Source organism: Spizellomyces punctatus (genome assembly GCF_000182565.1).
Source record: "Spizellomyces punctatus DAOM BR117 chromosome Unknown supercont1.21, whole genome shotgun sequence".
NCBI lineage: Eukaryota > Fungi > Chytridiomycota > Chytridiomycetes > Spizellomycetales > Spizellomycetaceae > Spizellomyces > Spizellomyces punctatus.
Genome location: NW_015971557.1, coordinates 309,662 through 319,680, shown reverse-complemented (window position 1 = coordinate 319,680; position 10,019 = coordinate 309,662). Strand labels below are relative to the sequence as shown.

At 46.7% G+C, this 10,019-nt stretch overlaps 5 protein-coding genes across 5 annotated transcripts; 2 read left to right on the top strand and 3 right to left on the bottom strand.

Annotated features, from left to right (window-relative positions):
* Positions 1-885: 885 nt before the first annotated feature.
* SPPG_08446 (uncharacterized protein) lies at positions 886-1,815 on the bottom strand (the record flags this gene model as incomplete). The annotated part of the gene is made up of 1 exon (XM_016756601.1): positions 886-1,815. One exon carries the CDS (start codon positions 1,813-1,815, stop codon positions 886-888), a length of 930 nt encoding a protein of 309 aa, XP_016604334.1.
* A 1,088-nt stretch (positions 1,816-2,903) lies between these two features.
* SPPG_08445 (uncharacterized protein) lies at positions 2,904-5,491 on the top strand. The gene is made up of 3 exons (XM_016756600.1): positions 2,904-4,020; positions 4,094-4,119; positions 4,183-5,491. The coding sequence occupies exons 1-3, from the start codon at positions 2,982-2,984 to the stop codon at positions 4,183-4,185; spliced, it is 1,068 nt and encodes a 355-aa protein (XP_016604333.1). The 5' UTR covers positions 2,904-2,981; the 3' UTR covers positions 4,186-5,491.
* On the bottom strand, positions 5,262-7,013 carry SPPG_08444 (uncharacterized protein; the record flags this gene model as incomplete). Its single annotated transcript, XM_016756599.1, has 4 exons — positions 5,262-6,387; positions 6,449-6,515; positions 6,584-6,651; positions 6,709-7,013. 4 exons carry the CDS (start codon positions 7,011-7,013, stop codon positions 5,559-5,561), a joined length of 1,269 nt encoding a protein of 422 aa, XP_016604332.1. The 3' UTR covers positions 5,262-5,558.
* A 598-nt stretch (positions 7,014-7,611) lies between these two features.
* SPPG_08443 (peptidyl-tRNA hydrolase) lies at positions 7,612-9,133 on the bottom strand. The gene is made up of 5 exons (XM_016756598.1): positions 8,986-9,133; positions 8,673-8,925; positions 8,510-8,609; positions 8,394-8,439; positions 7,612-8,339 (listed from the first exon to the last, which is right to left on the bottom strand). The coding sequence occupies exons 1-5, from the start codon at positions 9,013-9,015 to the stop codon at positions 8,112-8,114; spliced, it is 657 nt and encodes a 218-aa protein (XP_016604331.1). The 5' UTR covers positions 9,016-9,133; the 3' UTR covers positions 7,612-8,111.
* On the top strand, positions 8,987-10,004 carry SPPG_08442 (uncharacterized protein). Its single transcript, XM_016756597.1, has one exon. The coding sequence runs from the start codon at positions 9,030-9,032 to the stop codon at positions 9,921-9,923; it is 894 nt and encodes a 297-aa protein (XP_016604330.1). The 5' UTR covers positions 8,987-9,029; the 3' UTR covers positions 9,924-10,004.
* Positions 10,005-10,019: the final 15 nt, after the last annotated feature.

The following is a 10,019-nucleotide window of genomic DNA, read 5'->3' as shown; positions in this document are numbered from 1 at the left end:
GACTGTTGAATCACCACAGCTGAGATGCATGCAGGGTCTGGCTTCGGAGTGTTGCAATCAACGTTACGTATTAGCACTTAAGCGCTCAACCGTACATTGAATCCAACTGCTACGTTGCTGGCGGGCATATTGTGAGGACGATCTTATCTCCACAAGAGGCAGCTGTGTATGTAACATCTTTCGCCGAGGAGAAGCAATGGGGCTTGTTTAAGCAAAAGACAAGCAGGGGCTGATGGAGGCAGGATATACAGAAGACCAAGTGATGGAGATTTCCACAATCTACCGCAAACAACGAAAAGTGTTGAGACTGAAGGTCTCCCGAGTACCATCAGTAAAGGAAGGTGGAGAGATGGAGTCCCAAGATAAAGTGATTTCATAAAGTGTGGCATTTGAACCTAGTGGCAAGAATTTGCTCAAGTAAAATCACCAAATGAACCGCCCAAGGGAACACGAACCATGGAGTCTTGAGAAGAAGCGAATGTCAAGTTAGAACCAGTGTTGACTTTGAATTAGGTGGAGTTTGGACATGCGAAATATTAGATGCGTAAAACTTTACGTGTATGTCAGAGAAAATTTTCGGCGTAGATGCGCACATCCCTTCATCAATAGTCCCGGACTTGGACAAACACCTTGGAAGACTCGAAACACTTTGAAACACTTTGAAACACTCCAATGCATTGGGCAAACACTTCAATACGGCTTATTAATATCATATTATAAGCCGGGTATATCATATTATAAGCCAGGTATATCATATTATAAGCCGGGTATATCATATTATAAGCCGGGTATATCATATTATAAGCCGGGTATATCATATTATAAGCCGGGTATATCATATTATAAGCCGGGTATATCATATTATAAGCCGGGTATATCATATTATCAGCGAGACCGAAAAGCTTTGGTACGTAGATTACAGACGTGCAACCATAAATCGACCTTCTCTACAGCTTCTGCTTCTCGCTGCGTGATGCAAAGGATATGCTGGTACAGGATTTTGGAGTCGATGCGAATGTGGCTTTGGATGAGTGAGCGGGGCAGAGGTATGGCACTGAACCATCGAAATCCATGCTTTTCATATAGGCTTGACAACCAACAGTATGCAGGAAAGAAGGACATCGCGTCAATGGCAATGAGGTAGGCAAGCAGCTTGTCTTGATCAGGAAATGGCAGGTTAAGTGTCCAGATCTCTTCTAGAAGCTCACTCTCTTCAGCAGTCAAGTCATCCAGCGACTCGGGCACGATATCAAAAAGAAAAACTGACTTTAAATAGCGTAGCCGAGTAAAGAAAGCTTTTCGCGCATCGCTTTTCGGTGGCAGTTGCCCTTTCCGTCCCTTCACGTCAAGCCGCAGATTGATATATCGGAGCAGCATCATCATGAAATGTTCTTGAACGTTGACCTTCAGGTTTGTCATCATACTCGCTGTCAGGTAATTGATTGACTGCTGCTCGCCTCGTAGATTTGGGTGAAAGAAGCCGACAATTTGGCAGTACCATTGAACATATGGCAACAAGCATCCGCGTATCGCCTTCTTTGCATCCATTCTTGGTTGCCAAGCCTCCCCCTTGTTGAGAAGATACAGTATGGCTTCGATTGTATCTTCATTTACTGTGGGAAAGGTTGGTGCAGATAGGATGTAGAATTTGAGAGCGTGGGAAGCATGATCAGCAAGTTGATGGATGATGGCGATGTAATCTCGAAGCCGTTGGTGATAGTTTGGCAGGAAAGCTTTTGCAAAGGAAGTCTTGTTGCAGGTATGTAAAGTGGGTTTGTCGAGTTTTTCAAGCTTTTGCTTCTTCTTTGGTGGCATGATGATATCTGTAGAAAAAGATGAAAGCCTGGGAAAATGGGCGACGACAACTTATATAGGATTTTTGGATCAAACCATAGTTCATGAGTCTAAATCGAGTAAAATTATGATTAAATTGGTTGGAATATGTACTAGTGCCAATACCCATCGGCTCCGCACTATAAATGTTCGAAGGAGAATTATGGAATGGATATTGAAAACATTTCATGATATCCTAAATCTGCATGCGACTTAATCGTTGCAAACTACTAGCTGCTTATAACTACGAACAAAGATACCTCCTTTATGCGGTATCAGGCTTTTCTTCTTCTAATTATCTCTTTCTGATTGCATAGTTAGTCTCTCTGCATCAAAAAAATATCTAGGTGCTTCTCCCACTTAGCCGCTACTGTTCCATCCTCAGCGGTATCAGCCTCTGTTACAGTAAACTGCTGTTCGCTGACGACAAATAGGAAATCTTAACAATGTTTCTGGTAGTTGTTGGATATTAGAAACAGGACGCCGACACTCGACATGCGATACGTAGAGAGGATTTACATGTCTGTGTCATTTCATAAGATAACAGTGCCGCTATGTTCTCCGTCACATACCCATCTAAAAGCATCATGGCGACAGCGATTTGGAACAGCCGCGGTTAACTCGGAGTGTGTCAGCTTACCGGCCTCCAAAATATACAGCTTCACATCTGACATATACAAATCATAAATATCCATTTGATATTAACTTACCATCCTCCATGAGAGCATTCTGCAATCGAGAAATATGTCTATTTACACTATGGTCAGATGAGATTCGCCATGGACTGACCTTGGCTGGCCTCCGGAAGAGCCTTCACAGAATGTAATAAATTATTCTATACAGTTTGTCTTTCTGCTTGAGCGAGAACTGTTTGGATTTTAGTTTCTTCAATTATGCCAACTGCACACCGATGTAAATCTCAAGAGGTAAAGAACGGTCAAGTCCAATGGAACGGACGATCAAGCCAGCGGCAGATTTAAGCATTCCAATCTATGGTTCGACGCTTCCAAAGCCTACCAAGTGTGGTTCTAGTGCTACTCCACATCGAATTCCGAAACGGCCCAAAATATTTCTCGCTGGAATTGGAGTGTTTTGGTTGGGCATATGACGATAGACCGGACGTTGGGTGGTAGAAAGACCACTAGAGAATGGCGGACCCGTTCACAGCTCTTATCGACAGGATACCCTCCGATGCGTCGGAAACCTCTCTTCAGCTCATTCTCTCCATATTGCAAGAGCATAGACTGGCAAAGGAAGCGGAGAAGGCGGCAAAAGAGGAAGAAAGAAAAGCCAAAGAACTGGAGCTGGAGATAATACGAGAGAAAAGGGCGCTAGCTTCTGATGCAAGTGGGTTGGGGAATGTGGCGACGTCAGGGCATTCAACTGGTACACATTCTATGGCCCAGCCATTGCACCTCTTGCCCATAACACCTCCCGAACCTTCTGCTCCCGTGCCGAACGTTGAGTCATGGGGAGCATCGGTCCACCTTCCCATTGACATTGGCCAATACTCCCATAGTCCAACCTCCTATGCATCGGATGTGCCATTAAATTCCATTTCTGTATCGGACACCCCGGAACTCTCACACAACAATTTTTTGGATGGTTGGGTTGGACAAATGTCTTTCACCAGAGATCTCTTCACACCAATGATGGAGGACGATCTGAACGTCCAGGATGCTGAGGGGAATTTGGTTGACGAGAACTGGGCAGACTATGCATTGGAAAATGCATCCTCGTCCTCTTCCCCGTATGCTAGCATAGGGCAGTCGTCACCATCATTGCCGTCCAGCAAGAGTGACATACCGCAAACAGCGCAAACAAATAATGGCCGAAGACGCCGCAAACGTGAGATGAAGGAGACTGATGCCACATGCCGGGATTGTTCGACCCCTGTAGCGCATTTGTATTTGCATGGGACGGAAGAACAGCTTGCTGAGCCTTATGTCGTTAATATACGGTGTACATCGTGTGCTGCACGGGAAAAAGGAGGAGCGTCGAAGCAGAGCACCTCGTCCGAGCCGCCATACAAGAAGCGAAAGGAGTCACTATTGGGACCTAGCGACAAATCTCTCGGCTGCGATGTTTGCAAAAGAAAGGCTGGAGTGGGAGGAGTACACAGTGCGATGATAAGCGCGGGATCGACGGGGGAACCCGGGTTTGCGGTGGGAGGTAGTTTGCATCGCCGTAAGTCGCTTATTTTCAACGTTTGCACATGATGGATCTTTGCTGATGTCACCTGGCCGATATCCGATTGTAGTGCCACAACAAGTATTCTCTATGCAGGTATTTTACATACAGCTACCAATCATTGGTCTCTTTTTGATTCTGATAGCATTTTGTAAATAGTGATTGCGGCGGTGGAGGAAAGTATCGAACAGGCAAATGGAGGCCAACACAACTCTTTGCCGCTAATCGTCTTACGTGCTCCTTGTCACACGAACGGTTTGGTGTGCACTCTGAAGTGCACAGCGACATACGGTTGATTTCTAACCCCGCGCATATGCCAAATTCCCGGGCGCTTTCAAAACCGCCCTCGCAAGACTTGATCTCAGCTATCCTTGCCTCCGTCGATGATATTATGTTGCATGCACATGCACAACCGAAAATTATGGAGCACATACCTAATTGTAAAACGTGGGATGAGCTCAATGGAAATATCGAGCATGTGCGAGAGGAAATGCGACAGATGGTGTATGGTGAAGATAAAGAGATGAGGCCGATCTGTCGGAGATATCTTGTCGTCAAATGGTTGCGACCAAAGCGAAGTGCGTCGGCCCATACACCTGGTGGAAGTACCTGGGAAGAAAGTAGCGGAAAGCGGACGATTTATTCCGTTATGCTGGCTGATTGGAACATGGAAACGGGCGACTTGGACAATGTACTTGCAATTGGTCACCAAACACGAAAGCGAGGGTTTGCGTGGAAAATAGTCCTTGACCAAGTGCATCACGATTTCACAAACCTTGTTCTTTCCCCGGAAGGACTCCCGCTACGCCCGTCACCGTTACGGTGGATATGGGCAAATGTTCGCAAAGTGGGCCGTAATTCTTCTGTTGCCCCTGTCACCGCCGCTGGCTTACGAGAATGGGGAATGAGACCGTTATCAGAGGTACCAGCAGCTAAGCAGGACTTTGACTACGCACAACAAATCCAGGAAACGGTCGTTGGCAAGTACTGTGATCCAAAAACTTATGAAGTGTGGGTAGGAGGGTTTGAAGAGGTGCGGACGAGTAGCGCCGCCATGAGCAGTGGTGACGAATCAGATTAGCTTCTGGCTGTATAGACTTTTGTTGGATATGGCTGACACATGCAGAGATATTGGTAGACAGCAAATGCCTCCGCAGCTTTGCTAGAAAGCGCTGCTCCACGTGACACCCAAAGGGCTTAGTCGCGCGACGCAACTGCCAGGAAACAGCACACGAAAACACCATTCAACACATTTATTTGCCCAAGAATTTGAACAGAATACTTTTTAACACACATCTAAAACTAACAATTGTTGGGTACCTCCAACGTCTATAACTCCCCACTGTTATTTCCCAAAGAACACCAAGAACCAGTCTTTTTCCGTTGAAATATTGTATATGTAGAGAATGCAGCCTGGATAGAGGAACGGTCTGCCGTAATGTGATCAAGCCATTGCTGGCCTCTGGAGCGACTTGATAGCTGTGATCTATACGCTCTTTGGTTGCTATCGCGTGTCGCTCATGCGTCCCGTTTCTTCACTCGACTTTTTTAGCTAGCCCAAACCGTGGAACGGACAGATCCCAGACGGTGTAAAATTTCTGGAGGAAAGGCGTTCCGATAACCCATGACTTGATTTTTTGATCTCCGCTCAATGCAGCGACGCAGTTTGCATTGTTCGGCCCAGCTACCGAGAAAATCTCATCGAGAAAGTCTACGCCATTCAAACCATAGTCCTTGCCTCCCAATTTGAGCGCAAAAGAATTATCTTGATTGCAGGGAACGGTAAATGTGCCGTTCGCCATTTCCGCAGAGCCAGGGATCGCCGCAAACACTTTTCGCACGTCCTCCATTGGACCAAGCAAAACCGATGTCCCCGTGTCCAGAATGCCTTTCTTAGTCCCAACATCTACTGCTTTACCCTGTGCCACAATCTGATCGATATTCAGGCCCCATTGTCCAGCAGCATTGTCGACAGGTACAAAGTCAATCTCGCCAGAGAACTTTGTAGGATCAATACCCCCTATTGTCATTGTCGCCTGTTTCTTTCCAGCAGGGATATGGAGAGCAAACGATGCTGATTTGATCACTTTTTGATCGACGAGGCTTTGAAGCAATGGTGGAGCTTTTTGTTCGGAGTGTGCTGAGAAAGCCAACCCAAGGACACCGTCAAAAGGCACGTCTTGAAACCCTTTTGGAATCTTGTCTGCCTGAGCAAATGGCTGCTGTTTGATAGGAAATCCACCAAAGATCAAGTCGTCGGTGACTCCCGTCACATCGACACGGAGGCTGCCCTCGTTATAGGCAACGACAAACTTTTTGTCAGATACCTTGCCTGTGCTGCTCTTGGAAGCAACGTAGGGCTCACTGCTCGGCAAACAATCATCATTTAACGAATTTGCGATGACGCACAATTTCACTCACTTACTATCCAACGCATGTTTTGCAATCTGGCGATGCTAGCCATAGATCTGCCGATGACGAATCAAGGGCGACTGACCGTTATAGAATGCTTTAGTACAAACTGTCACGACACATACAAGCCAGCAATGCGCTTACTTACCACCATAGGGCCGTGGAGGAGTTCCAACATCAATTCTCATCCGAAGGGCGCCGCCTTGTAGTACGGTGCTACAAAATAAGTCAGATATACAGTGCAAGACGTATTCAAACAATAAAGAGTCGTACATGTTTACATTCTTTGCAGTATTTATTCCGTCGTCACCTTTCTGTCTACGGAAAATGCTGGCGAAACCCTCCTCCTTGGAAGCAACTTGACGCGGCATCAATTTGGAAGGTAAAGTCGACCGTGTTTCGACAGACCTAGAGATATATCGGTTGGCAGCCCGAGCTGCGAAAGAGCCGGCATTTTTGAGATCACTTGTCGAGTCGACGCGATCAAGCGGAACGGTTATGATCCCTGGAACGGCTGCCGGCAGAGCGACCGATGCAGTAACCAAACTGATGATGGCAAAGAAGTGTGTGAATATCATTGAGTGCAAGTGAGACGGCGAGACATGTCAACCTTGGACTCTAGTCTTATATAAAAGACAGATATCAGACCTCGTTTCACACTACGCGTGCTTGTGATGTTAATCACTTGTTTCATGCATGTCTTCTCCATTTGCGACCACAACCAGATTTCCATTCCTAGCGCTAATATGCGAGCGTCATGTCACTAACAGCCGGGGAACTGCCAGTATTATTTACTGTTACCAGAGTGGGGATGAGTCCACAATTCATTTGGATGAAGTAATTACAGACCAGTAGTGCCACCCGCAGCAGTATGTGGTGGTCGGGTATGGTCATCCAATTTTTAGGTTTTTAGCTGTAGGTGCGCATGGTGGTTTGAGAATGAGTTTTGCTTGAACACATATCCGAGCTGGCTTTAAGTACACAACACTTGCTCCAAATGGGTGCCCACCAACGCAGGGCAATGCTAAACGAAACTGGTTTGGAACAAGTTTCTCTTGCCTTTGATAAGCGATCCAATCGTCACACTTCCCCTTTATCCATCTAGTACTCGTGCGTTTCTGGGGAAGCTATACTGGAAACTTGGCACGAACAATTTTTGCATGATACGTATGTAGATCGCCCAATAACCATCTTAAGATTGCCTCTATTGGCTACTGAACGCAAAAAATTTAATGCCATGAAGGTGATGTGCCCTGCATCAAGTGTTTGAGCGCTAGCGCTATGACTTTCATCTCTCAAGTTCATGTTAATGTAGATGCACATTGCGCTTTTCGAGCGACAAATGACTATGCATCGCGGGTGAAACCAGTGTGATGCCAAAGGACAGACGAACGTTCTGGCCGGCCCTCCTACGTTTTGTAACATCTGCTTTTCACGCCAAAAGAGTTCACCGAATCGGAAGTTGTCCTCTAATCGCTATCGTTCAGGGTCTGCGGGCCATTTTTTATCCATGCCTTTTGGCGATACTCATTCGTGGTATTGTTGGTCATCAGGGTCAGTCAGATCACCAGAAAGCTAGTATGGCGAACCCCAATGGCTCGCCAAAGCGTCGGGGCGCGGTGTGAGCATACATCTGCCGAAGCAGATGGCAAGCACGTTTCCACCAACTGCTGGAATCAGCTAGATGCAGCATCGATACTGGCTTCTGGGGCAGATTCCGGTTCACCTTGCGCGTTAGCATGACCTTTGATCATCTGCAGCAGGACGCGATGGTAGGCCGGGAATCCTTCTGCTTTCAACAAGTCCGTGTCTTCATCCGAGAATTTGGTGAGCACAAAAGCAGCCACGTCGGAATGAGATTTAGAGATTGGACGGTCAATTCCAATGCGGATACGTGGAAATTGCTGGACGAGGCGTTAGAATGAACCAAAACAGATGGGGATTTTTTCCAATCTTACATCAGTTTTTAGAGATGCAATGACAGACTTGACCCCATTATGTCCACTGGATCGGAAAGACAGAATATATGAGGATTCATCCGGGTATTCGACAAAGGATACGGATTCTAACATACTTTGCGCTTCCTCCCTTTTTAGCGGATATCGCACCCAATTTCCGTTCGAGATCATCATGCACAATGATAACATCTTTGGGTCGCACCCCATATTCTCGAACTGTATCGTCAATGATTTAGCACAGCTTAAAAGAAACAAGCTATCCGAGCTACTTCTACTCACCAGCCTTCAAGACAACACTTCCGTTGAAATTCATGTAAGTCCTCGGCTTGACGAAAACAACGTGGGTGCTCCACCCCTCCGGTACACCCGGTACCGCAGTTGCATTCAAAATAGTTTCTGATATTATGGCGTTGAGCGGTTTTGACGGTTTCCAGGCCTGTGGACCTAGAAGCTTTTTGACCGAAAAGTCGAGTGCCATCATTCCAACATTGTGTCGAGTATAGGGATGTGTGTGGTTACCCAAACCGACAATCTGGGAAGTTCAGTTTCAATACGTGGTCTCCTTTACTTTTGTCAACCAGCCAGTCCATACCACCAGGCGCTGAACGCTCTTCACCGTCATTATGGGTTTGCTAAATGCTGATCTCTAAACCTCACAACAAGTGTAAAAGAACAGTTGGCGGTTTGCTAAGCACCACAGTGCCACGACTTTATCTGCCAGCTGTAGGAATAACATTTTGCTTTCCCCCAAACAATTACCATCGTTCATTAGGAAGCATGACAGCCACTACCACTGGCGTCCCGCCTTTTGATGAAGCGGCCGCCTTCCATCTCACCACACCTCCGCACCCGACGTGGACAGAGGGCATCAACCAACCTGCCCCGCCATCCCACGGCGAGACTCTCACTTTAGATCCGTTACAGCTCGCGAAACCGTCCTGCTACAAGTTCCTCATTAGCAGCGTGGTTCCTCGCCCCATTGCCCTAGTTAGTACCCAAGATCCCGAAACAAACATTGTCAATGTGGCACCATTCTCGTATTTCAATGTTGTATGTCATGACCCTCCGACGGTTATGGTATCCATCAACTACGGACGGAACGGCAAGAAAGATACACTACGAAATATCCTTTCTTCGTCAGAGTTCGTTGTGAACACAATGTCTGAGCATTTTGTGGAATCTGCCAACCATACCACAACCAATTACCCACCTCACACTTCTGAACTTCCGGACTCGGGTCTGACGGCTGTGCCGTCCGATGTGATTCGTCCCCCTCGTATTGCCGAAAGCGCAGTGTCCTTTGAATGCAAGGTAACTCACATCAACATTCTGCACAATAAGGAGGGCAAACCGACCTCTGGCGTTGTGCTGGGTGAAATAGTCCGTATCCACGTCAAGAAAGGGGTGTACAACGAGGAAACCGGTGTTGTAGATTTGAAGGAATACAGACCTGTTTCCAGGTTGGGTGGTGTCATGTATGGAAGAGTCATAGACGGCTTTGAGTTGCCGAGGAGGGTCTTGAATTCGTAGGTAGCAAGTAGTGAGATCTGTAGTCATTGTATAAACTTGCATGCAATAGATATTCTGCTACGGTTCCGTCTGTGTATCAATTCCATGTCCTTGTCC

Excerpts from the sequence above, each read along its gene's own strand:
- SPPG_08445 (XM_016756600.1), top strand. The coding sequence starts at position 2,982 with ATGGCGGACCCGTTCACAGCTCTTATCGACAGGATACCCTCCGATGCG. Across the intron at positions 4,021-4,093 it reads GGGAGGTAGTTTGCATCGCC|TGCCACAACAAGTATTCTCT; the intron begins GTAAGTCGCTTA and ends ATCCGATTGTAG.
- SPPG_08443 (XM_016756598.1), bottom strand. The coding sequence starts at position 9,015 with ATGACGGTGAAGAGCGTTCAGCGCCTGGTG. Across the intron at positions 8,926-8,985 it reads AGAGCGTTCAGCGCCTGGTG|ATTGTCGGTTTGGGTAACCA; the intron begins GTATGGACTGGC and ends TGAACTTCCCAG. Across the intron at positions 8,340-8,393 it reads TTGCATCTCTAAAAACTGAT|CAATTTCCACGTATCCGCAT; the intron begins GTAAGATTGGAA and ends CGCCTCGTCCAG.
- SPPG_08442 (XM_016756597.1), top strand. The coding sequence starts at position 9,030 with ATGCTGATCTCTAAACCTCACAACAAGTGTAAAAGAACAGTTGGCGGT.